At 30.8% G+C, this 27,104-nt stretch overlaps 1 protein-coding gene across 1 annotated transcript; it reads left to right on the top strand.

Annotated features, from left to right (window-relative positions):
- Positions 1 to 17: 17 nt before the first annotated feature.
- On the top strand, positions 18 to 26,958 carry TRIADDRAFT_54394 (uncharacterized protein; the record flags this gene model as incomplete). Its single annotated transcript, XM_002110903.1, has 45 exons — positions 18 to 90; positions 1,358 to 1,432; positions 3,779 to 3,893; positions 4,097 to 4,289; positions 4,545 to 4,658; positions 4,794 to 5,002; positions 5,176 to 5,350; positions 5,529 to 5,651; positions 5,739 to 5,930; positions 6,018 to 6,392; positions 6,513 to 6,635; positions 6,779 to 6,970; positions 7,072 to 7,282; positions 7,372 to 7,532; positions 7,629 to 7,982; positions 8,088 to 8,207; positions 8,354 to 8,545; positions 8,683 to 10,287; positions 10,385 to 10,480; positions 10,573 to 10,648; positions 10,726 to 10,774; positions 10,892 to 10,952; positions 11,075 to 11,261; positions 15,013 to 15,118; positions 18,783 to 18,906; positions 19,066 to 19,119; positions 19,524 to 19,682; positions 19,865 to 19,967; positions 20,125 to 20,176; positions 21,130 to 21,315; positions 22,167 to 22,464; positions 22,762 to 23,028; positions 23,213 to 23,396; positions 23,559 to 23,598; positions 23,695 to 23,746; positions 24,144 to 24,306; positions 24,499 to 24,611; positions 24,785 to 24,818; positions 24,926 to 25,213; positions 25,303 to 25,384; positions 25,497 to 25,697; positions 25,822 to 25,960; positions 26,165 to 26,285; positions 26,442 to 26,490; positions 26,808 to 26,958. The coding sequence occupies 45 exons, from the start codon at positions 18 to 20 to the stop codon at positions 26,956 to 26,958; spliced, it is 8,037 nt and encodes a 2,678-aa protein (XP_002110939.1).
- Between the last annotated feature and the right edge of the window lie 146 nt (positions 26,959 to 27,104).

Raw genomic sequence — 27,104 nt, 5'->3', positions numbered from 1 at the left:
GATTGCTCCCGATCATCATGGCTGCAGGATCGCTTGTTGCTGTCAATACACTATCGGACGATGATATCTCAAAAAGTTTAATGGAATTAGGTAAGTTAATCCAAGCTATTTACTTCAATAATATACTAAAATAATAAACAGTTTAAAAATTGACCAATAAATACACCCAGCTTACATTCTTCAAGTCGTTGTAATAACAAACCATTAAATAAAAATTCACAATTACGTATTGATGTACAACAGTCATGACTGTATTTAGGTACAGTTATACACGACAAACGTCACTTGAAAAGCCGCACGCGGTCTTATCATCCATCTTTCACTACTGTACTCTTCATTTCTTCATAATATCGATCACAACACTGTTCTATTACACTATTCTCCATCCTGTATACCTATCTTAGCCGCAAACGATTAATTAATCGCTTAAACCAACCCCCCAAAAATTACCTTACGTAGTCGTTGAAATCATTAGCCAGAGAATTACAAGTATTTAGATTAATCTCAATTTGCATGTCAATGTGCAGTAATAGTTGCTCGATTTATATAACTCAATTTCTTTACCATTCGATCATATCAGCTTATAACTCATATTGCTTAGCTATCTTTCCAATAGTATTCCAAGTTTGCATGATTATAACAATACTGTGAACAGGAGAGTACGATTAATATGAAGCAATTGAACTTTTTGTCATGGAGGATGCAAGTTGTTAATCCTAACGAGTATAAATTTATAACGCGACTCGCTCTCATTCTAACTACTACTACCACTACTACTGTAGTAACTAGTTCTTTCAACCCTTACATGCACTGTTGTGCTATACGAATATATGAATTAATTAATAAATAATCGATCAGATTATCACGACAGAATGCATTCATCACCATCGTTCTGAATTTTTGTACACTCCACTATCAATGTTAAAAAAATATAAAATCGTTTTATTACGAACTCGATGGTAATATGAATTAATTCTAACTATAAATCCTTATGTGGACTCGATATTGTAACTTTAATATATATATATAACAAGATTAGAAACTCGAATTGTAGTGCTTTCAAAGTTTAGTTATACAAAGTGCAATACTCATCTTAAGTAAAATTCAGTATGCCAGTACACTGCTATTATTTTTAATTTTTACTTGATGAGATTAACCTAAGAGCAATTGTCGATCGTTTAGCAAATAACGTTAATAAAATAAATAAAACTAATTCGTGAGAGCCAAAAGCTTTGATACTTATATCCAGAAGCATTTTAGTTTTACTATATTTTTTAAAATTAATGATCTACAAATCGTAGGATTTGTAGCCTTGGAAAACTTTTTTTGAAGCTTTACTGTTAATGCTACACTCTAGGTACTGATGAAGACAACAGTTTAAAGGCTAACGATGTCTTAAAAATATTAAAAGAAAAGATTGCTTTCTTGTCAGGTAAATTGAACAAGTTACGAATAATGTTGAAAAATATCTTCGATTTCAAGTTATACTGTACGTTTACTGTAATCACAACAACCCATGATTTCTTAACTTGTAACTGATATTTAACTGTAATAAGATGTCCGGTATACAGTGCCGTATGCATACTGCACGTAGCAGCCGGTGCATCATTAATTCTACCGTATAGTGAGTGATATCATGTGTCTCTGCTGCTTGAAAACTTTACTATGTTATGTGTCTTTGTGCCTTGTAGCTCTCGACAAGAGAGAACTTCGTAAAACAAAAGATGCAATAATTTCAAATCATTCTTTTATTGCTTTCCATTATGTTATTATTATGCCTTTAAATTCAGACAAAGATTTTCTTGCTTATTATTTTTCCCCTCTCAACAACATCATTATAATGTTTAATTTGATGACTTAAAAAATTTAAAGATCGACCTAGTTAATGACTTACTAGATGCACGCATGTAATTTATTGTAATCCTTCGCCACGGTGACTGCAGGAGCGGTTGTGGCGTTTTACTTTGAGTGTACGTCACAGTTTTTCCATCAGATTTCTTCACTATCGGTATACTGTAACACTGTACTATATGAATAATATTATGAGCGGATGTATATGTCAACGTGCGTTTTCACATATGTACCAGCTAATTATTTGAAATCCTCGATTTGCACTGCTAATACCAATTTGAGTAATTTACAGTTGCAAATTATTGTGTGTCCTATGTTTATTTTGCATCATCGTATGTAGTTACTACTGCTTTAACAAAAACCATGATTTTTTTAAACAAAAATCCTATACAGTTTATCATTAACATGACATAACTAATGCACTTCATGGAAGCCTTCTTTGTAGTAACAATTTCCTACCATCGCTAAATTTTGATAAAGACATAGTACATATATAAATTGAACAAGACTTTTCTTTAGTGGCGCTGCCTTTTTTGTACAAGTAACATCATAAGATTGCTGCACTGAACTAAGTCAATGTTTCAGAATTTCGTCTAGCTCGTTCTTCAACAACTGTTTGAGTATATGCAGCCTAGTTCTAAGTGGTTTTATTAATACAAAATTGCAAGATTTTTCTTTTTTTAATAACCGCTTGATTTGCTTTGGTGTACAGTACAGTACTGTACACTATACGCATACAGATCTTTCTTTTTTCTAATTGAGTAGCACAAATGTACAGTATACCAAGTACGAGTTTTTCCACACTCTCATTCCTACCGTAATTCATCTTATAGTATATCATACATCAAAAGATACTTGAAACAATATATTCCAAGATATCATAACTTCTCTGCTGTGAAACTACCGCGTCCGTATGGCGTTCAATTAATTAATTGCACTATACTGTTTGTACAGTACTACTTATAATGTAAAATTGATATCGCCTGTAATGTCGTTATCACTATAACTAATAACAATTACTCGTTGAGACGGCTTAATTTTATGATCACTGTGGAACATCCAGTTTATCAATAACTACTTCAGAACAATGCATGATCATCATATGACAATTTATGTACAGCAGTACCATATCAACTGCTTCGGTGTTACTTCGAAAAGTCTTGATCGAGGCAATTTTAAGTAGTACGCTACATCGCACACTGGTCAAGGCTAAGCAGCATACTGGACGGATATATGTCATATAAATCATACACTTCTCCAGGATAAATAGTAAATTTAATTACTGACCTAGGTGACAATAAAGGTCAGCATAATTATAAGACTCCCAATTCCTCATTTCGTATTATTGCTGAATCCAGCATTCAACATCGATAAGGCAGTACTACAGTATACTGTAATACAGTTTATGAGCTACGATACTGTATTATGATGCTATGGGATACGCAACGAGTGTATATATACATATTTCTCAAGATTAAGGCCAGTTTCTGCCGTTAGTATTCTAGATATGGAAATTTCTGTTGTCAAACATTTCGTAAATCAATCCACTAAAATTTCAATAGTTATAAAAATGTGACAACTAAGTTTTATGTACTTGACTTGCAAGATGTTGTATTACTGTAAATATTATCAACATTAATGTACGCGTATGTCTCTCAATCAATACTTATTGCAAATTTAAAGTGCCGATGACTTAACAATAAATAAACTACTTTGCAATTGAGACAGTAACGATCGCTAATTTTAAACTAGCTACAATATTCTGTCCTAGATACACGTAAACTCAATCATAGTAATGCTTAAGTACTGGATTTCCGATCGAATCTCTTCTAAAAGTTACAACTGTACTACACAAATTAAAAGTACTTGTTAATTTTTTGACATAAGGGATAACATAAATTGCTTCCCATTTACTTACAATTATTAGGTGGTCGAGATAGAAGTGGCAGAGCTATCATCACTTTTCTAGCTAGGGTAACATTTGTTGACATCGAAAGTGAACGTCTAATAAAGCTAATAAACTATCTTGCAAGCATTCCGTGGTAAGATTTCCATACTCTGTGACATAGACTAATGTAATATAAATTATAAATGTCACTCTGTGCATGATTTAATGCTACAGGTATCGTATAATAAAGTATGTCATGAAGTAGCAGCTAGTGCTATAGAAATGATTACTATAAATCATTTTAATTTATCTATCACGGTATCAAGCTACTTTAACACTAACTATTACAACATCTAGTCAAGAAGTAAAAGTCAAAGGCCTGACTGTCATTGTTGATGGAAGATCTGTCGATTGGAGAGGCTTAAAGCCGCTACTGAATATACTGGAAGAAGCTTTCTTAGATACTATCGCTAAAGTATTTGTTATAAAATCCGATTCCTTTTGGAAACGTGGCAAAGCAATGATTACACAAATGAAGACCGAATTAAATGTAATTTATTATTGACTTTGAAATTTCCGCTTTTTGATCATTTTTAACCGATTCGGATACCAATAGTTACTAATGGATATTTTCCCATGTTCTAATTCGCTATTTATACGCGTACAAATACATGTACACGTCTATCGTGATTATATAATCCAATCATGTAGAAGTTTAATACTTAAAATGTCTGTCACGCTACAATATATATGTATTATTCGACATAATAAGTTCAAATGTGTTTGTTCTTATCACATATTATAGATGCAGGTGGTTTCTATATCCAATTTAGTCAAGCAAATTGATATTACTGACTTAACGGAAGAATTGCAAGGAATATTACCATACTGTCACGAAGAATGGATAGAATTGCGCCTAGTAAGCTAATATAATACTTGTACATAGTTAATGAATGTTACTTTTTAATAAAAAGCAAATGTACGATAAAATTATACTAGCATAAATAGTTAAATGATTTATTCGTTTTAAAACATCTCATATGTAATATTGTAGATGTTGGAAGAATTTTCAAGAAAATCATTAGGTGTTATTCATCAAATGGATAAAATATCCGATTCCGTCGGCAACCTTAATTTACCAAAAGAACTAGAGGCAATTAAAGAAAGGAAAAAAGATCATCTGAAAATAAAGCAACTAATGCACAATCTTCCCATTAATGAATTTGAAGAAAACGGACAAACTATTCTAGATTTGATTCAAGGGTACCTGTGTAGTGCCTATAATTTCTATTGCTATGATTACTTTCAACAGATTTGAATATTAAAAATAAATTTTACGCTTTTATAACTTCAACGACACAGATATAGATGTTTTGCTATTGTTTATTGTAATTTAGCAAGATTACTAAAATGTGCTACTTTTACAATATTTGAAGAGAACGACCTATTCGAACTTCCTTAGAAGACTTTACTGCCAGTGCAAGCCGAATCCAAACACTAATAAATATTATGCATACAAAACGTCAACAATTGCGTGACCAATGGCAAAAACAAAAATTAAACCTGGATCAACATTACCAGTTATGCCTTTTTGTCAAAGAAAGTGGAAAAGTAAGTTATTGTATAAAACGGTAAAGTTAGTGTGAAGTTTTTAGGCTGCTGATCTGCAATATTTGTTATGGTTTTCTAGTTACATCAATATTTCAGCAGTAAAATGATAATTTTACATCTATGATTTCGAGGATATCGTCATTGGTATTTTTTCTATCATTAATCTCTTGAACTATAGGTCAGGGAATGGATTAAACGCAATAGAGATAATTTCTTGATGAAACTCACTGACATTGGAACTAGCATCGAATCTGCTAAGAGGCATAAAGAAGATTATCATAGATTTCAAGAGAGTGCAATGGTATAATGTAGTCAATTCTATCACGTCGGAAATGCATTGATTTATTTAAAGATGTCTATCTAACTTTAAATCACTAATCTATTGCAGAACGTATATGTAAACGTTAGTAAACTATTGCAACAAGGTAACAAATTATTTCCCAACATGCAATATGCCAAAGAAGATCTTCTGGAGGAATGTGAAACACTTGACAGAGAATGGAAACATTTCGCTGCCAGTCTGGAAGAAAGGGGAGCCTTGGTACGCGAATCGCTTCTATTTCACAAAGAGTACGAAAATGTAAGTATACATTGGATGATAGTTATTGTGTTCGAAATTTTTCAAAGCAATTCAAAAGTTTAAAGAAATAACTATCGTTGAATGTAGTTCATCAGATTAGTGGACAAACTTAAAAGAGCTTGTCATCATGATAGAGAAAGAATACCTCAAGGTTTATCAACCTTACAAGATTTGCAATTAAAGCATAATACCATTCAAGAAGAATTTAAAGAAGCTTATAATAAAATTAAAAGGATTGGTAAAGACCTTTCTCAACTGCTTCATACACCTAGTACTATCGTCATTAACAGTAATATGTGGACCGCAGCTAGTCCTACTTACAATGAAGCAGCAAATCATGTTTTGAGTCTGTTGCACACTGTCGAGATAGAAAAAGAAGAATTCGAACGAAAATGGTCCTCAGTCGTCAAAAAACTTGATCAAAAATATCAGCTATGTATAATCGATGAAGATTCCGATCGGGTAAATTAAGCAATATGCGAAAACGTTGATGATACCTAAATGATATTGCCTATTGTGTAATTGTAAACTTCTGTGTATCACATAGAATGGAAATATATTACTAAATTATAATTTGCATAGGTTATTGAGTGGATTGAACTGCATGGGGAAATGTATTTAATAAAAAATTTTCGTATAGCAAAATCTCTAAGCAAAGCAGACATGCTTTTACGAAAACATGAAGAATTCGAGAAGATGTGTGAGGTCTGTGAAAGTCGTCATTGATATTGCACGTATATTTCAGATACGATTCCATACAGTAGTAATCTGGCAATCAATCCTTTTGTATTTGATTATTTCGTATTATTTAATAAATAGATTAACATTATTCTTGTTATTGATTGCAGACTATGTACAATAATGCAGAGAAATTATTAAAGACTTGCGAACACCTTACTGAAACAGCAGAATGCGACAAGCGTGCCGTACAAAATTTAAGAAAAAGGCTATTCGATACTGTGGAAAATTTTCGTAAATGTGTATGCAAGCGTAGAGAAATGATAGAATTATCTATTGTTTTTCATAGCCATACTAAAGAGGTTTGTTTGGTCATTACAGTGTATTCACTGTTACTATCTTAGAAGCGTAATTAATGTAGGTTCAATAAAGCCATATACTAATTAATAATTATAATTTTTAGTTTACGAAATGGTTAAATGGTGTTAAAATGAAGTTGTGTCAGGATGCATTTGCCTCCTCACTAGCGGAAGCTAAAGAGATGCTGGAAGGATGCCAAGTTAGGCAAAAGGCAGCACTTAATGCTCAACGATTAACAAAAGGAGACTGTGACAATCTTATTAGGAGCTTAAAAGACCATTACGAAAGTTTTGCTGCTCTAAAGAATAAAAATAGTAAGCACTGATACGTTTAATCTTTAAATCATAAGTTACTAGCCGGAGTTTGTAACTTTGTAACCTCTAATATTATAAATCGATAACAGAGCCATCCGAAGAACTGCTCAATGAAGCAGTTGATCTTGTGGAAGAAGTAATTGCTGGCTTATCAGAGAAAAGACGCGCAGTAGACGGTTTGTGGGCAATGCGTCTAAGCAAGCTGGAACTATGTCTTGACTTTTTTGAGCTTAAAGAAAACATTGATAAGGTCAGATTTGCATCATAAATATGAATATAGAATGTCGTATATAAGTACCTGCATACATATTCGTTGTAACTAATTATCGACTCACATATTTTACAGTTTATGCAAGATTGCGATCAACAACGAAGCGAAATATTAGATGCAACCTATCCCGATAGTAGCCAACAAATGGAAATGCTTATAAATGCATATGAAGATAAAAATACGTTGTTTACATCGCAACTGGAGGAATTACAGCTGTTACGTGACAATATTGTTCCGCAGATACAGGATCTACAAATAAATATCCCTAGTTCCTCAGATGAAAATGAACAAGATCATGTCAGCGCATTAAACGCATCTATGCAGCTATGCGTTGATAAACAACAGCAATTTGTTAATACCAACTCGACAAAATTAGCATTTATGAAAAGACATTTAACGTTGGTCAAGTTTATAGAGAAAGGAAATGAGGTACCCTAGCTTATCATACATTATACGTTCTTTTATATTAATTTTGATAATATTTAGACATTCATATTACTATATCAACATGTAAAACTTGTACATTTATTTTAGCTATCTGGATGGATACGTCACGCGGAGTTGTCTCTAATCAACTTCTCAGAGATTGGAAGAAATCCAATTGAAGCAAAGTCTTTGCAAGAACAATTCGAAGGATTTAAGAAGACTATTGATGTAAATGACATAACGCTAAAAGTTACTTGCTGTATTTGTTCATGTTACAGTGTTGAATATTCCTATGTCTATGTATCCATAGCGATATTATATATCAATCCATCTATCTTATGGATTTAAAATATTTATTTTGGCACATGATATAGTGTATCGGTCAAAGTGTTGAGAACATATATAAAGAAGGCACCAAATTAAACGAGAGTGGGTTACATAATTTTGAAACCTGTAACAATTGTATCAATAACATCATGGAAAGTTGGGATTGCCTTAACCGTTTATGCAACCTTCGGGATGAGCTTCTTACCACATCAGTACAATTCCATGAAGCTTCGGAAGAGGTATTCTTTAATTGCGTTAACATTCAATTTCATCTTATCTAATAGAATTACATTATTTTTCTCTTTGATAATTATATATAATATATTCAAAAGAAGGAAATTAAGGCTGCTAACTTTTTACTATAAACCAATTATAGATATTTCAAGTTTTATCTAGTGCGGAAAGAGATTTTTCTTCTGGCCGAGATCCATGTGATATTGCTAGTGAATTTACAGGAGTTACTAATAAAAGTGAAGCAATTTATGAATTGATCGCTAAACATAACAAGGAAAGAGATACCATAATTGCTGCCTGCGGCCTTGTTCGCGTTTATTCTACCAACTTGCTATCGTTAATTCAAGCTATAGATACCTACGCCAACGAAGAGGCAATAAATGAAACTTCCAAAGACGATATTGTTACCAGTTCGTCAAGAGAACATCCTCGTCTGATCATTGAACAGCTAAGACGTCGTGAGGGTTATGTTCTTAACTTATGGCGATCACATATGATTAGTTTAGAACACTGTAAAGAATTTATAATTTTTGATACTGAAGCTAAGAAAACTTTAAATACTCTTCATGAATCAAATATTTTCCATATACCTATGAATTTAAATTATGAAAAATTAACAGAATCTGAAGCAAAACTTCATTTAAAGTTATTCCGAGAGAATGAAGCAAGTTTAAAAGAAATGTATCGAACTATTGAAAATTTGCTCGAGGATGGTGTAGAATTAATTGAAAATAAACATAATCATGCGGATAATGTTAAAGCTATGATGGATTCGCTGGAAACGAACTATTATGATTGCGATTATAACATGAGCAAACATCAGTTTCTCCTGGAAGCAATTACTAAAGGTGAACCAACAACGGAATATCCTGATAAACATACTTATCTCCATAAAATGTCTAGTAGAGCAAGTTTATCTAGCCTTCGTTCTGATTTGCAAAGATCTGGAAGTCGAGGATCTCTTAAGAGACAATTATCAGAAGATGATGAAAAGCAACGAATTGAACGACGAAAGAAATTTGTTATTAACGAGTTGATTACAACAGAGCAGACATATGTAAAAGATTTAGAACAAGTTATTAATATATACATGGAAGCCATGCATGGGCCCGACGTTCCAGCTGAATTATATGGTAGAGATGAGGTCATCTTTGGAAATATTGAAGAAATTTACAATTTTCATAAAAGCACATTTTGTAATGAACTTACTGCCTGTATTGATAGTCCCGAAAATGTTGGTAATTGCTTTATTTCGCATGCTGAACATTTCGAAATGTATGTTGATTATTGTCGTAATAAATCAAGATCCAACACAGTGGTTATGGAATATGGCCAGACTTTCTTTGATGATGTACAACAGCGCTCTTGTTGTGATGTTTCACTATCATCTTATTTAATAAAACCTGTTCAAAGAATGACAAAATATCAATTATTATTGAAAGATCTGATGGACTGTGTTGATAGTGGGAAAGAGGAAATTAAAGCAAGTGTGGAGGTGATGTTGAGTGTTCCTAGGCGGGCGAATGATGCAATGCATGCTGGCCTTTTAACAGGCGTAGATAGCGATATAGAAGGGCTAGGAAAAGTTATTATGCAAGATGAGTGCTTATTAATGGATTCAAAGAGTATTCGACGAAAAGAAAAAGAACGTCATCTATTTCTATTTGAGAAAGCTTTAGTGTTAAGCAAACAAGTAAAGGATGGGGATGGCAACGTTAAAAATTACATATTTAAGAGTAGGATCATGGTAAGTTACTAAGGATGATTATCGCATGTATGCGTATCTGTAATTTTAATACTTTTCGAGTACTATAATAATTTTTCTGCGGTTGATATCTTATTAGGTCGCCGATATTGCATCCGTAGGCAGAATAGAAAACGAGCCTCTTAAGTTTGTTATAATTTCGAAAAGGGCTTCAGATAGCAAATTAATTTTCAAAGTAAATTAAACTGACTCAGTAAATACGGAATATACTACAATGTAATTCTTTCTCAATCATAAAGATTCGATCATGTTTTGTTGCGATTTTAGTCTTATAGCGAATCCGTAACTGAAGAATGGATCAAGCGCTTAAAGCCGCTAGTATATATTGGGATTGCTAAATTACGTGAGGGCATTGACTGTGTTACTTTCTTGCATCAGTAAAATATAACGTTATTAACATTCAATTTACGATGATTACAGGTGGCAATGTTAGTATACAATCAAGGCCAGGTAGTGGCTCAGAAGTATTGTAAGTTTAAAGTAACAGTCTTTGGTTATCTGGTTGTAATCTTATATACAATAGTTGTATCAAAGATTTCGATATATAAAAATAAGATAACGTCTTCTTAACTATATTTCAATATAGTGTATCTCCAGAAGACTCGGATGGCGATTATCCTCGCTTAAGTGGTATTGGATCTGAAAAAGTCAGTATTTTCGCGTGTTAGTTTTAAAATAGTTACCTTTTGTTATAGATGGAATTGACGACGTTAGCAATGTATCAATAACGAGTATAATCCCTGTTACTTAAATCGTTGCTATTGCTTAGGATTACTCAAGTGGAGAAGAATTACTCTTAGGTAGTATTGCTGAACCGCAAGAGAGAAAAACGAAATGGAGAAAAAAATCAACGAAATCAAGATTTTCACAACAACACTCATCTGATGATTCTATCCCGCGTTCTTATGGACTGAAAAGAAGTAGCACTTTACCTGAATTTATTAAGGACCCGGACGGTAAGTTACGTTTAGCAATATTGCAGTTTTAATCTCAGTTTTAAAATTGTATAGCTTTTCGATCTGAACGTTAGACTTCGGTATCTTGCGCTACGCACGCAAGACTGATCTTAATATCAGAATAACTGCTTAACGTGGCAGCTCGGTTTACTAAAATTTCAATTGTTGAAGTTTATTTTCGCCCAATTTAGTGTTTCTGTATTTCATAGTCATTTACCTGGATACGTACACTCATTCTTAACGTTGCTAGGAATAATGTCTAATATAGTGTTTTCTAAAAAATGGTATTAGACATCTTCTGAAGCTGTCTGAATTTACAAAATAATATTTCGCATCTTATTATTAACTATAATTATCCCTAGAATACTTCGAACTATAAGGTAGTGTTTAAATAAGCCATACACTGGCCCGTTACTATATTTATCAAAGATTGGGGCAAGGTAATTATGAGTGTTTAAACAGTAAGATAAAACTTTCGCTGTGATCACATTATCGTAAGCTAAATTCTATCAACTGGAAATTTAGGCGAACTACTAATCGGTTCAAATTAGTTCAAAAGGCTTATCTAGCGTCTAATAGAAAATATCGTGAATTTAGTGATATATACAGTAAGGTAGGCTGCCCAATATTAGGCACCGATTAGATTATTGTAGTTCAAGAATAAGTAAATGATAGTAATATTGTTTCTACCGTTACAGTCAGTATACTGCGGATGGAGAACTATTGCAAAAAATCTTTCACTAGTACTTTCTTATGCATAGATGGTAAGGTACCTTAATATAGGTTTTTAGTTGGTATATGTATCACTATATAACATATACGTATACATGGGAAAGTATTGATACTTATATCGTTCCAGAGGGTATTAAAAGATCGTGGAAGAGCACTCATTTTCTGTAATTAATTACTTTTAACTACTCCCATCAATAACTTTCAAATAATAAATACTAATGTCTTTAAACAAAGACCGGAAAGGTAAAATGATAAAATTGCCATCGCAACTAAAGTGTCTGCCAAGTATACGTTGTTTCCATTAGTCATAATCTTATTATATCACCTATTCGATTATTGCATCTCATAATACAATGCAATATGATGATGTTAAGGTCCAGATCTACAATGAAATAGGTACACTTCTACCTCTATTATAATACTTAAAGGAATATATACATATCAAATTGTCACTGCTTACTCATCTACGAAATTGGCTGTAGTCGGACGATGTTACGCAATGAGATGTACGTGATTACCTACTATTATGATTCAGATCCATAAGTTGATTCAATAGGTATTTGCTATTAGTCACCTTCATTCCATTAGAATTCCTATCATTCTATTCCAAGCCTAGTTAATGTCAAAATCTACTCCAATTGTAGCTGTCATTTTAGGAAATACTGGTATTTCCCTTTAAGATATGTCATAATAAGCTGTAAAACAAGACAGACATAATGTAGTGTATTAGTAAATTACGTATATACAGTACTTATAAGGATTGTTAGCTCATCCTATGAGTGACTTGATAATTATTTTGTGACTACTGCAGAGTCATGATATTACTGGAACGAATCAGCCTTTCTATTGTAAATCTTAAGGAGATATATAGTAAATGTATCTTTTGATTTACTCAACAATTAGAATGGACAAAAGCCCTTTCTGTTTCATGTCGTGCTAGCAGGTTAACTGTTCTATCGCTTTATTTCTACATTTATGCAATCAAATTGCTTTTTCTTCATGATTGAATAAAGTACGATAGTTTACAGCATTTGGAGTGCTTCCCAATAAATATCCTTACTGCTACAATTACATTCTTTATAAATCATACTTTCGTTCTCATTTTAATATATTTCGTAATCTTTAGCATAAAATTTAAGAAACTTTTACTTTGATTGAAATCATTGATAAATTAAAATTTTTTCCAGAAATCGATCATGTTGAATGACTGACTAATAAGATAATTTACATCTATGGTCAATTATTTGTTGTGTATTTCAAGTTTATTGCAGCAACACAATACAATCCCCTGATATAATCTACGTGTATTGTATCTATTCATATATTCATATATCATCGTATTCAAATTTTTACGTATATACTTCCTATAAAGAAGCCAATATAGTATTTTAATTAAATATAATCTAAAGATCATCCTTAATTAATGGAGAATCACCTCCTTTATCATTTCTTTTCTATCTACTGTACTATAACTGCATACCGTGAGCCGTAATTTTTACACGCCGCATTAACAAAGTTGTTTCATGATATTCATTTAGATGACAGTAGTATATAATTTGTAATACCTTCTCATTAGAGTAGTTTTTGAACGCGTGATAATTTCCTCTAGAATACGTATAATCCAATTTCTTAGCTAATGAGTAGTTTGTATTGTTTTGATATTCCTCTATATTTCATTAAGAAAATCTCGAATGCAGAAGAGTGATACATTTTATTAGCTGCAATTTTGCATGCCATATTAAGAGCATCATTTCATGATATTTATTTAGATAACAGCAACAACCGAATTTGCAATACCTTCTCATTAGCATAAATACTGTGCGTGTGCTATTTTCCTTTCGATTACAATTCCAGTTTCTCAGTTCATGAGTGGCTTGCGTTGATTTAATTAACGTTCTTCTTTATTGCTATTAATGACTGTACAGTACACACGTTGTTAGTTACAATTTTGTCTATCTTATTAAGAATATTATTCTATGATATTTATGTACATGTATTTATGCGTAATGACGTTAGAGTAAATATTGTATGTGCGATATTTTCCTTCGCTTACAATCCTAATTTGAAGGTGAAGGAGGTATACAGTAAGCGCTGATTGGATATTCTTCTCTATCGCTATTGACTACTGAACATGTTGTTGGCTGCAATTTTGCATATTGTATCATTTCACGATATTTACTTAGATGACAGCAGTAGCAGAATTCGTAATGCTTTCTCATAATCATCAATAATGTTTGTGTGCAATATTTTCCTTTCGATTACAATTCTAATTTCTCAATTAGCCGACCGTTCGCGCTGATTTAATATTCTTTTTTCTATTACTAGCCTATTAATACTTGATGATAGATATTGATAATATTTTCATGACATCACAGACAGTAACTTTGATAGCTTCTATTGTATTTGGATCACTATCTATTTATAGCTGATGATAACATTGAACAAGATTATTTCTCCAGTCCCATTCAAAATTTCTTTTTGTATATATATATATATACATTGATAATCAATGAAACAACTCATCAAATATTCCAAATCAGGCTAAGCGAATATTTTTCTTTCTTTTCTTCCCTTTCAAAATAAATTGCGATTAATTTTCGTTTTCATCTATTGATGTTCAACAAAATTGATCTATAAAAAGGTTCGATAACGGGATTTGACGTAGTTGATTGCCTTACGTTAATATTATTCCTTAGGGTAGGAAGACAAGACTGCTGGAACCATCTTTTTGTCTTGAGTTGAACAAACTTCTCGATTGTTGATTGTTTTGTCACGCAGTGATAGCCTACGTAAAGGAGTTCATCCAGTTGTTTCATTTTATTTTTCAACAATTTGATATTATCATACAACTGTTAATATTATGTAAGCGCTTTTAATTGTGACGTAGATGACCGCTGAATATAGCAGTAAAGGGTTATTTTATTTTAACGTTAACTTTGTAACATACATTAGAGACCTTTTAGGAAGCTCAATTTGAATTGAACTTGTTTTCTAATGTGATCTTCTTTTTGGACATTAGTCGATACAGAATCAACATCATCATCCTTTGAAATCAATCAATATTATTACACCGAACCCAGTAAAGGCAAATTCAATCGGTCAAATTCAACTAAAGCTATACTGAGGTTAGAAAAATTACAACAATACTAGAGAAAGATTCAAATTTAATCTTTCTCTTTCTACTTATATCTAACTTTTCTGATTTCTCTTCTCCTATCATTGATTCTTAATATAAAAGTTTTCCCTTTTTACTCACTACCTAATTTTCATTCATGTGTTGCTTTATTACACCTTTTACAAGACAGAATCTATATAACTGGATCCCACTTTCTTTTGATTCTTTTTTACTTTAATTGACTTTCATCAATTTTTCTCTCTCATAGTTAATTTATCTTCATAGTAACGTTAAAATTCTCGAAAATATTCCCTGAAAAATGAGTCACGATCCAATTCGAATTTCTCCGATCTTACTGCTCAATTTTTTGATATAGTTTTATTTTATCAGCCAGGTTACAGCCATCTACTTTGAACTAATATTACTATACTCGTATAATTCTATTATCGAAAATTCTACTAATTTTATTCTTTTACACTATACCAAGACACATATATTAGTAAATCTATTTAGTATTTCATTTTAAGTGCTTCTAGTCTACCTTCATCAATACATACTATGACGTATACATCTGCTAATATTCTACGTTGCGATTGAAAAACTTCGCACTAACAACTATTCTATAGCTACGCAGTTTGTCCTTCAATACTAACTGCAAACATAAAGACGAAATACATATTTTTTAGCTTTCATATGGAAGTAAAAACGTTATTAGTGTATCATTTCATAGATCCATCTCGTTATTTACTATAACTGCCGTTTTACATAGGTTTATTTATGTACCATAACAGCTGTATACTAGCAACTACTGTCGTTGCTTATATTACAATATGGCAGTATGACCCTCGCTGTTTTCCCGATATTTTAATTTGGTCTTTATTCAATAATATTATTTTCTATTACTCAGTATTATCTTAGTTCTCACAATGCTTTGAAATGCTTTATATATTCTAACATACGTATTTTTACATGCGGGGTGAGTCTTAAATCTTTCACTATATTTTGTTGCTAACATTTTCAAATCAAAGTAATGCTACAGTTCTGTTAATTAATCATTTTAAGCTGAGCTTATGGCTTTTATCTAAAATATGTTAAGAAAATAGCGCACATTTTCTCCAGTAACATACAGTATACATGGATATAAATTGTAGCTGACGCATATATCCCTTCAAACATTTACCGTAAGACTAGAAAGTTAAATTCACTGTTTTGGATCATGTAACCTACCTACGGTACAGTACTGTATATATCCTTCTAGGCCTGTATACAATGTATTAAGGCCTAATCCCAAATTTATAAAAATACAAAATCTAATTCATATTTGTGACCATTTTAGTCTATTAGTATTGTATTCCAGTAAATATGGAAAAAGAATAGCCTAATGTTATTCTTAGAACTCTTACGGATAAGTACTGTTGCATAGGGTAATCAACAGTACGTGGACTAAAATGAGTAAAATGATACAAGTATGATACGAAGTAGAATTAATATTATTCTATATTTTTACAGTTAAACTATCAGGATATGTTACTGTTTGTAAGTTAATTCTCTAAATGATAAACAAGCTTGAAATTATTGTAATTATGATATAAGAATAATGTAGATTATCAATTACTATTATGAGAAATGATTTACAACTTTGTTAATATGGTGTATTAAACTGAGAATACTATATTATTATATATCTAAGGAAATGATGGCTTTAGTAACAAAATAATGATGACGCATAGTAATGGAGACCTGCTCTATATGTCTATAGTACGTTAATTAATCAGTTATGGAAAGGTTAAGATTCATAATCGCCATTATACAAAGGCGCAGTATTATTTTAACTTGATAGAATCATTTCTTTCTGCTATTTTTATTAGTTTAACAACTTTGCACAGTTGGTACATTTAAAATTTTAGGATTGTTTTTTATTTAAGAACATCTAAGTAATAACGTGATTCAATTGATAATTATAATGAACAGCATTACGAGTACGCATAGAAATAATCTAGAATAGAGAAACGCAGTACGAGCGTATATGTTAATATATGAACATTTGTGCTACTAAAAGTAATGACTATAACTAAAATATAAAATTTATGCAAAGTGTTCAAGTCATCTTTTATGTATTAATTACTATAGTTAGAAAAACATAATTTCTAAATTTTGTAGTTAAGATATCACGTCGAGTCTATAGCAGTTGATCATGGCAAAACAAAAATAAATTAAAATAAAATATACTATACTAAAGTTTACTTTCCATTCGACGATATATCATTTCCCAGTATGTCGACGAGTATAAATTAGGAAACAGAAAAGATATATAAAATCTATTAAAGTGCCCATGTTATTATTAATGTATTAGCAATCATGCTTAACAAAAATAATAGCGTTAATGTACTCCGTTACATTTAGAAATAACTAATTCTAATTTAATCGAATTTGCATTAAAGGTTATAGAAGAATTGTGTAAGCGATATGAATGTGATCATTAGACATACCTACTACTTTCATCTTTTATCTAATACTTTACACGGATACACATTGCATTAATACTATTTTGCACTTCACGAGAGCTACATTACTAGATTTTCGCATAAACAGAGAAAAAAAGAAAGGATGATATGAGAATATGATAGTCCAGCTGTTGCACTTGCATAGTTGACAAACGATAATATACATTGTCATACCTATTGTTGAAATAGCAATAATTAATCAGTTCGATGGAGTCGTGACTAAGGGCATCCAAAAATTATGGTATGAAAGAGGGAGTTGGAAGTATCTCAAAATGAATAGAATAGACTAAACAATACCTGCTGTAGATTTCATGCTTTTATTGTGTATTAACTAAGTCTATTATTACGCAGACAAATCATTTTCCCTTAATCTATTCAATTCGATGATAGCATTGTTATTTCAATTCAGATCTATTAATCTATTCTGCTAGACATCATATGTCTATGTACCAACCGGTTCTATTAATTATGAAGAATAGGTTGTGATACCAATTAGTTCGATATTTTAAATAAATTTACATTATTATTAAAGTTAACTGAATTAATTAAGCTAGGCAGGATTTTTCGCTCTTAATCAATTCAATTGTCTTAATCCAACCTCATTGATTACAATTATCTAAGTTGAGAAATGATTTTCCTTCATTGGTCTTATACTTTCATTTACTTTTTACAATTTAACTGTTAGCGATTTGGGTAATGATTATACTAAAACATAAAAAATTATTTTATTTTTAAATCAAGTTAAATTATATTTAAGGACGTAACTGAATTATTTTATTTATTCTTTCTATTTCAAAATTATGATACCATTCTTTATAATAAGAAAAGCGTTGACTAATGTTTTTTAGTCTAGCAATTTTTTTTATCTAATTGTAAATTCCATTTTGATGTTTTTAGTTTCTTTTAATAAGGTTCTAAATACATGAGTAAATAAAAGCTCGTAGTTATCAGTACTCTTTCCTCTATGCTAAAATTTTTCTATAATATTACCTATAAACTCTTTATATATAGTACATTGATCTTTATCTACGCGCCCCTAATAAATTCGAAGTACCATAACATTGGTGCTTTAATTTTTTATTTTCTCAAGTTTTGTAATACTTTTCTTGGTGTTCTAATGCTAATAATCAGTGCAATAATCATCGTAATCACAATCTTATAACTTTACAGGAGTACCAATAAGTTTGCTAAATCATTAATCAAGAAATCCAGTAGTAATAAAAATACTAAAGCGGGGATATCACCACCATTCGATGAATCTGTTACTCATCAAAATCTGTTAAGAAAGCATTCGGTAATGATTAAATAACTAATAGGAAATGTATGACTACTTGTGTTATTTTTTATCCAATATTACGATGTAGGCTGTTATCGTTATTCTCAGACTTAATAACAACAATATATATTTCTTGTATTTTTGGAAAACTAACAACTTATACCCGATCTTGGATAGGCTCCTGAAGTGGCAGGATTCGTTAAATTACCATCTTCGCGTAGTCAAAAAGATGTAAGTAGCCATTGTCTTCATTTTTAAATAGTTAATTAATGTAGAGAGGAAGAAAGTTCGACGAAAATTCGAAATCTCAATAACTAAATTTTATATTTTATCTAATCGATTCGTGATTCTTCTACTAAATAACTTATGAGTAGACTCATGATATATGTTAAAACTTTATTTACTGCAATGCTACAAAATATAGAAACACAAAAATCATGGAGATTTTATAATCTGTTTGTTTTTTACACTATACCCGTGCATCAGTTGCATAAATCGATGGCAAAGGATTTATATTTACCGTATGATATTACAGAATCTACAGATAGTGAATGCTATTCTAAAGGCTATAAATTTATTATCATAGTATATTAAGTTATATTCTCCTTTTGTTCGCTTCTATATCTTTCAATTAGTTTGATACCTTAGAATCGGAATTTTGGGCAGAGGATATGGAAAAAGTGCTTACTGAGTCTAAAAAGTTTTCAACGCCACCACAGAACGATATTCAGACTTCGCTTTTAACATCATCCTCTAACTATTACGAAAGCTCAATGGACTCCCATGCTATAGAGGTTAGATAACTACAGTATTTTGTAGATAATTACTTACATAAATAGTTTAATCTTGTATCTCTTTTAACGTTCAAAAAGCAATCATTCAATCGTAGTCACTTTTATACGTCTATAAAGACAGCATCAGGTTGTTAATTTAATGAATCTGTTCTAATTTGGCTACTACCTAATATTTTGATAAGAACAATTATACTAAGCAAATGAAATCCGATGTTCAAGCTGTACGAAATCGTAGCTTAGATAAAAACATTCTGCCGATATCACCGGTTACAATTAAAGCAGAAGGTGAAGAAGAGAAACGTATTTTCTTATTTCATTCTTTTTAAATATTGTATAATGAGGAGAAATGAATAGTAACGTACCATCTATTACATGTAGATATATAATATCATGAATATTTGACCAATGACAACCATAGATAAATTCTTCATATTTGAAATAGGGTACTCGAATGTTGATGGTCAAAAAGGTAAAAGACTCCTACAGGAAGAAATGTAAGTTAGGGATAGTATTCTAATCATAGATTTTTATTTTCGAATCGGTTGAAACGACTTTATTTCTAATCACTTGCCACATAGCCTGCCTAAGTCATATAAGCCGTACTTATACCTTGTGTATAAAATATCGTGTTCGTTTAAATTATTACGTATAGACGCGAAAAATCTGACCAAATACAAGAAAATTTTTCGATTTAAATCACATGACCCATCATCTGCCTAAGTAATATAAGCAGTATTATATTTTGTCCTATAAACCGTCATACCAGTACTCATTTAAACCATTAGACACGAATGCAGCAATTCTATGTCTTCCCAAGTTTCTCTTTATATAACAATCTAGTAGTAGATTATAGTATTTGCTTATATAATACCGTACCATTTAATGGTTCCCCGTTGTCATAGCTATTTAAAGTTATTTGGAACTAAACTTTGTTTGATTAGGATTGGAGAACAAATTTTGATCCTAGCTATAGAATAGTTGTTATAGTAGATACATTTATAAGCAGATGAAATGACTTACGTGTATATGTCTTATTTTTATATTTTCATTACAATCATTTTCTTTCGCCTATAATTTTACTTAATGATTTGCACATTCTTGAAAGAATTATCAAAACTAGGTGCTCTAGGTGCTAACTTAAAGTGCGTTATTTATAGTATTGATGTTGTAGTTTATCATGATCAGTTAAATTTCAGTCAATTGAAATAAATTATAGCCATTGTTCGTTCTTGATTCAAATTGTGCCATATTTTATTTATCCATAAGAAAATTCTGTCGTAGAAATACAACTACTGTTTACCATATTCAACTAGCTTTCTCTGGAATTATGCTTTTATGAGAGTTAGTTTATGTCCAACCTAGATGGATACCATTTTTGTTGTTTTAAATAAAGTGTTAACTTGTGGTTTGTATGGTAGTACTAACGATAATTATTTACTCTATAAAGACAAATCATTCAAGAATTAATCAAATGCGAAGAGTTGTATGTTCGTGATCTTGAATATATGATTAATGGCTATATGACATTAATCGAAGATGGTAATAATTATGATTGGCAAGTCCCTGAAACATTAAAACAGAATAAACAATCAATATTTAGAAACATTGAGAAAATTCGAAACTGGCATAAGAAGTAAGTAATAAAGAATATATTAGTTTATGTTTTTGATTGTTCAATAATTGTTTAATAAATTCGTATAATTTAGCTTTGATTAAAGTGTTTCTTAAAGCGAAACCAAAAAACAAATTAATTTTGGTACTGATCCAATTTAAGCAAAAAGTAAAAGTAATGAAATATAAATAGACGTAGTATTTCATTAGTTAGATCGTAAACAATATTTTAAAATAATTTTAAAAGGAATTCATTACCATGAAATAAAGAATATCATTATTGCTATATTAATCGATTCGAAAAAGTAAATTAATTTGTCATCTATTAGCTTTTACAATATGAGTAGAATAGAATATGAGCTACTATATTAGAGACCGGATACAAAAAATATGATTGATTGAGTTTTTGAAATACACAGGATTACTTAAGTATCATGTGAAATCGTATCGAATCAGTTATTTTAGTTTTTCATAGAGCTTTTTGTAATTATATCAAATTATAGCCAATACAAATAATTATGCACAACAATAAACTAATACGGAACTTTACATAAAGATTAAGTATCATAAATCAATAAGAGTGAGATTATTATAGCAATAGTTAAAAATAAAGCATTTATGAATGTTAGGAAACAGTCTCATATCACAAATTTAATAGATGGGATTAGTCTATACTTTTCTCAACGTTAGCAATTTCTCTATCACTACTGATTACACTACCTATGCTATTTAATTCACTACCAGATTAATTCGAATTTTTTATTTCAGTAATTAACTCGTTCTTATGCATTCTTAAATATCTTATTTTAATTACGTTGCATAATTTCTTGCTAATATAATGAAATGATCATTTTTTCTCGGAACTTAATCTAGTGTCTTCTGTAAAAGCTTGAAATCTTGTTTGGAAAGACCGGAGAAACTAGGTTCTGTCTTTCTGAAATTTGATTCTCAGCGTTTAAATTATGTCGAATACTGTTTCAATATACCAAAATCGCAAATATTGGTCAATGAATATAACGATTTCTTTGAGAAATGTGAAAAAATGTTAAATTTGCCAAGCTCTCTACAAGATTATGTTATTCGACCCGTCGAGCAACTGCGTTTATATCAATCATGGCTAAACAGACTATTGACTTATGTCGGTGCATCCTTGAATGCTATCGATGTTAAGGTAATGTAAACTATTTGATTGCTCAATTAATAATCTAAAATTTATCGTATCTGTGCTAATGTTTGATTGCCTTTACTAACAAAACACTTTTTTGATAGAGAGTAATTTTTACGTTATCGCTTTGGAGTTTTCTCCATACCTAATATAATGTACCTCCTAACTTACTTTCGCTAATTAAGAATATTGGAGTAACTTTCATATTTGCTCGCATGACGTGAAATGTTTGATATCATTTAAAGGTTAAACACTCCATAGTTAGATAATATTCTCATAATCTAATATTGTACTATATTTCAGGCTGCATTGCATCTGGTTGAATCGATCATAGTTCAAGTAGAATATATGAGCGAAGTTGGAAAATTGGAAGGTTACGATGGCAATATTCTTAGATTAGGAAAGTTACTACTACATGATTATCTGACTGTTTACGAGGGAAAAGCCATCAAGAAAGGAAAGGAACGCTATGTATTCTTATTTGAGCAAGCTATGATATTAGCTGATACTATTACTAATAAGCGACGTAAATCGGAAACCTTGAAATATATTTATAAAAATCACATTAAGGTAAGTTTATAAATAGTAAAACTAAGCGGAATTTGCGGTATATTTTAATCTATTAATATACGCTGAATTTATTATAATTTCTGTCTTACTGTTTTCTTTCGTATATACTGGATTAAATGGTTATAGCAAGTGCATTTTGCCCCACTTTCTTTTTAGTAGTCTAAAAATATATTTTAATATCTAGATGAATCACGTCCGATTAGAGGAACAAAATACTGAAGATTTAACAAGGTGGTCCATGTGGGAAACTGGACTTAATAATAACAGAGATGATTGCTATCATTTTCAAGCGAGATCAGTTAATGTTAAGAATACTTGGCTTGATCGTATACGTTTTATCATGGACAACCAGCGTAGCTTTGCTGATGGTGTGTAAATAGCTCAATCAGACTATAATTTTAACCCCTCGCCTTTCTAACTTATTAAAAATAAATTCTCCTTTGATTATGATATTCTAATGAATAGAATTTCATTATGTTTAAATACTTTTAAAAGTATTAGTATTAACTTAATTTTCATTTCAATTTCAGCTTTATCGTCCCCAATTGATTACCAAAGTAAACAGAAAAGGTAATACGAGGAAATGGAAATATTATTTATTCCAGCTAGATTCCTTTAATACATTTAGAGTTAGATTTAAAAAAATATTACTTCTATCTATTTCAGCTTATCCAGTTCGTCCTTGCCATCTTCGATGGAATGTTTTATAGACGATCCGGTAAGAATTGAAGGAAAATGCTAAAAGTCAATTGCGATGCTTGTTATACTTCTTATTTATAATACCGATAATTGATATTATACATTGCCTTAATTTTTTCTACAATATTGTATGGCATTGTCGATAAGGGAATTTTAGATCTAGATAACAATCATTTTATAAGTATAAACTATCTTGTAACATGTACACCATATTTTAAACTGTTATTATTGTTATAATTCCTCAGTCGAATAGCGATTACTTTTTGTAACGCCTTTGTTGCTTGTAAATTTATCGCCATACTCTACTCGAAGGCAATTTGTTTAGGTTATCCGTATCAATTATTAACCTGTAATAATCTGATTATTTCGTGATAAAAATCATTTTATAAATATTGTGTCGTATCTGTTTTCTTTAGTTGGAGTTAGGAATTCGTAGATCTCATCACGCATATAGTTTGCAACGTATGAATGACCTAGACAATGCCCGCAAACTAAGTAAAGATAAGTTTAGAAGTCCTGGACTAATTCAGAAATTTTTCAGACTATCACAGGCTACTCAGAGATCAGGTAGTGATCCAGGTAACGATATAAATATTGCATATATTTTTATCTGTTTTCATTGGTAACATAAATACTGATCTTTGAGACAAATAATATGAAGTAATTTTATATAAAATAATTATTACCATAATCATCGATATATACTGCTCATATATTCATCAGCACTATACATTATTAACATCACTTTATGCACTTTTTACGTCTTTATAGTCCTTCCCCTGTCTACCGCGTTGCCATCCCTCAAAATAGATCATCCTGCAGATGATTTATCACAAAAGAAGTCGGATCCTACTAGTAGCTTTCCTCATATCGATGCATTAATGGTACTACATTGCTACTTTAAATTTTTATCAATTATAAAAAGTATACCTTGTGATATAGCATGTGATGACACCTACAAAGAGTATACTTTAAATTTGCTTAAATGATAGTTGCAAACGTATAAAAATGCTGAGTTAAAAAGTTATATAAATAAATATCTTGTTTTTTACAATAGCTTAACAAAGGCAAGCGCAAAAACAGCATCCATGGTAAGTGTTGATCCTTGATAATATCGATAAAGTCTTCACGTTTGCTAGCAGTTGAATAAAATGTTTATACTGTAGTATTTTCCATTAAATAACAAAATTTTGCCTAGGTTATGATATGCCTGATGTGCACACACCGCTAGTTGATCAAGAAGTCTTATCGTCTACGTCAGCAATGTTTACATGTGTCATACAAGCTATGGATAGGCCTGCGATAACCTGGTTTTTAAACGGCAATCAACTATTACAATCCAACTACAATATTCAGATTGATTCATATAACAATGAACATCAGTTAAGAATTCAGTCAGTTTCTCAAGGTGATATTGGCCAATATACTTGCCATGCTAAAAACTTTTCTGGTGAAGTTTCAACTACGGCTCTGTTAAAGTTGAGAGGTTAATTAAATATACAGCAATAAATTAATTTAATATAAGAGCGTATGAATATATTCAATAACTTTACGTTTTATCGTAATTTCAATTAGATGACAATTATGACAATATTATAAATTGGTCTTGGAAGGAATACTTTTATAATAGTTATAATTTATATGATGAAATTGGAAAGTAAGAATTTAAATTTTAAGAAAAGATTAAACATTTTGGCTAATAATGTCTTACTAGATCAAATAATGTTAATTAATCTATATACTCATGTTATTACAACTTATTATCTTAGAGGGAAATTTGCAGATGTCAAACATTGTACTCATCGTGAGACGTTAAAAGAATTTGCTGTTAAAATATATCAAAAAGATATTATTTCTAAAGCTGGAGTGCAGCGCGAGCTTGACATATGGCAACCATTGCAACATGCGAAGATTTGCTCCTTCCATGAAGTATACGACTGTGAAGACATTTATATGATTGTGATGGAATAGTAAGTACCTTGGTTATTTTTCATTGATTTTAGCATCATCGTTATGTCCAGTTATAGAAAATAAACGTTCTACTGGTAAATATGTTTCTCCATACATCTAACTTCCGTTGAATTGATATTGTAGTTTACCAGGTGGCAGACTGTTTGATTATCTTTGCGATAACGACTGCATAAATGAATTACAAATTCAGAATTACATGAAACAAATTGGTGACGGTCTCCGATTTCTGCATCAAATGAGTGTCGTTAAAGTTAACTTAAAGGTAGAAACTATGCTTATTATTTCCTAGTCCTATTTATAGTTTAAACTACGTTGTCGTCGTGACAAATCAAAATCTGTTTCCATTCCTGTACTGTTAGCTACTTTTTTCTTGTAAACTCTTACTTAATATGTCAGATGTTGAAATAAGCAGTGGAATGAGAACCCTATCCTAAAATAATTAATTTCGCTATTATATTTCTTATAGCCTGAAAATATTATACTGGAAGGCTGTGAACATAAGTTTATCAAATTGGTTGGCTTTAGTCATGCTATTTGTCTTGACGATTGCCATATGATCGATTTCGATGGTGATGTGGAATTTGCAGGTAAAATGTAGATAAAAATGATGATTTGCATAATATCGAAAACAAACCTATATCTCTTCAGAGTCTAACTAGCGAATTTGATCAGTTTAGCTGCTTAGCATTAATGCCTTTCTTGAATTGAACCTAAAGTTGTCAATAAATCTCGATTTTATGTAGCACCTGAAGTTATTTCTCAATCAGGAATTTCTTCTATGAGTGATATGTGGTGAGTAGAGAAAATTCTTTCAAAATATAAACTTTATATATATATATATATATAATTATTATGAAATTAGTCATTCAAGAAACTCTATCATTCTTGTTCATATATGTATATATATATAGGAGTCTAGGAGCGATTACCTACTTGGGGTAAGCTTATACATCCAGAATATTTTAGTGGGCCTTCCTCTTGTAGTATAAACGAATTTCACGATACAGTAGATTCAGTTTAAATAATAATAAATGCAAGATTGTTTTCTATTGATTAATATTATCTAGAGGCTACGTTAATGTCATTTATTAATGATTTTTATTATATAGCTTAACTGGCTTATCGCCATTCTACAAGAAGAAGAAGAAGGATACATGCAAAATGATTGTCAGTGGATCTTATGACTCGACTTTCCTCAAAGATATGTCAGATGATTGTCGAAATTTTATTAAGCATTGCTTAGCCATCGATCCTTGGTAAATATGTTCTCATTGGTTGTTTCAGTATTAATTTCTTATTAACACCTTCATTAAATAGTTACTAATAAAGATTACTGCTTATGTATTAAGACTTTATGCCCCTTATTGTAATGATGTTCTAATTTTTTATTGCTTTCACCTTATCAA

Source organism: Trichoplax adhaerens, genomic scaffold, assembly GCF_000150275.1.
Source record: "Trichoplax adhaerens TRIADscaffold_3 genomic scaffold, whole genome shotgun sequence".
Classification (NCBI taxonomy): Eukaryota; Metazoa; Placozoa; class Uniplacotomia; order Trichoplacea; family Trichoplacidae; genus Trichoplax; species Trichoplax adhaerens.
This window is presented reverse-complemented; position numbering and strand designations above follow the sequence as displayed.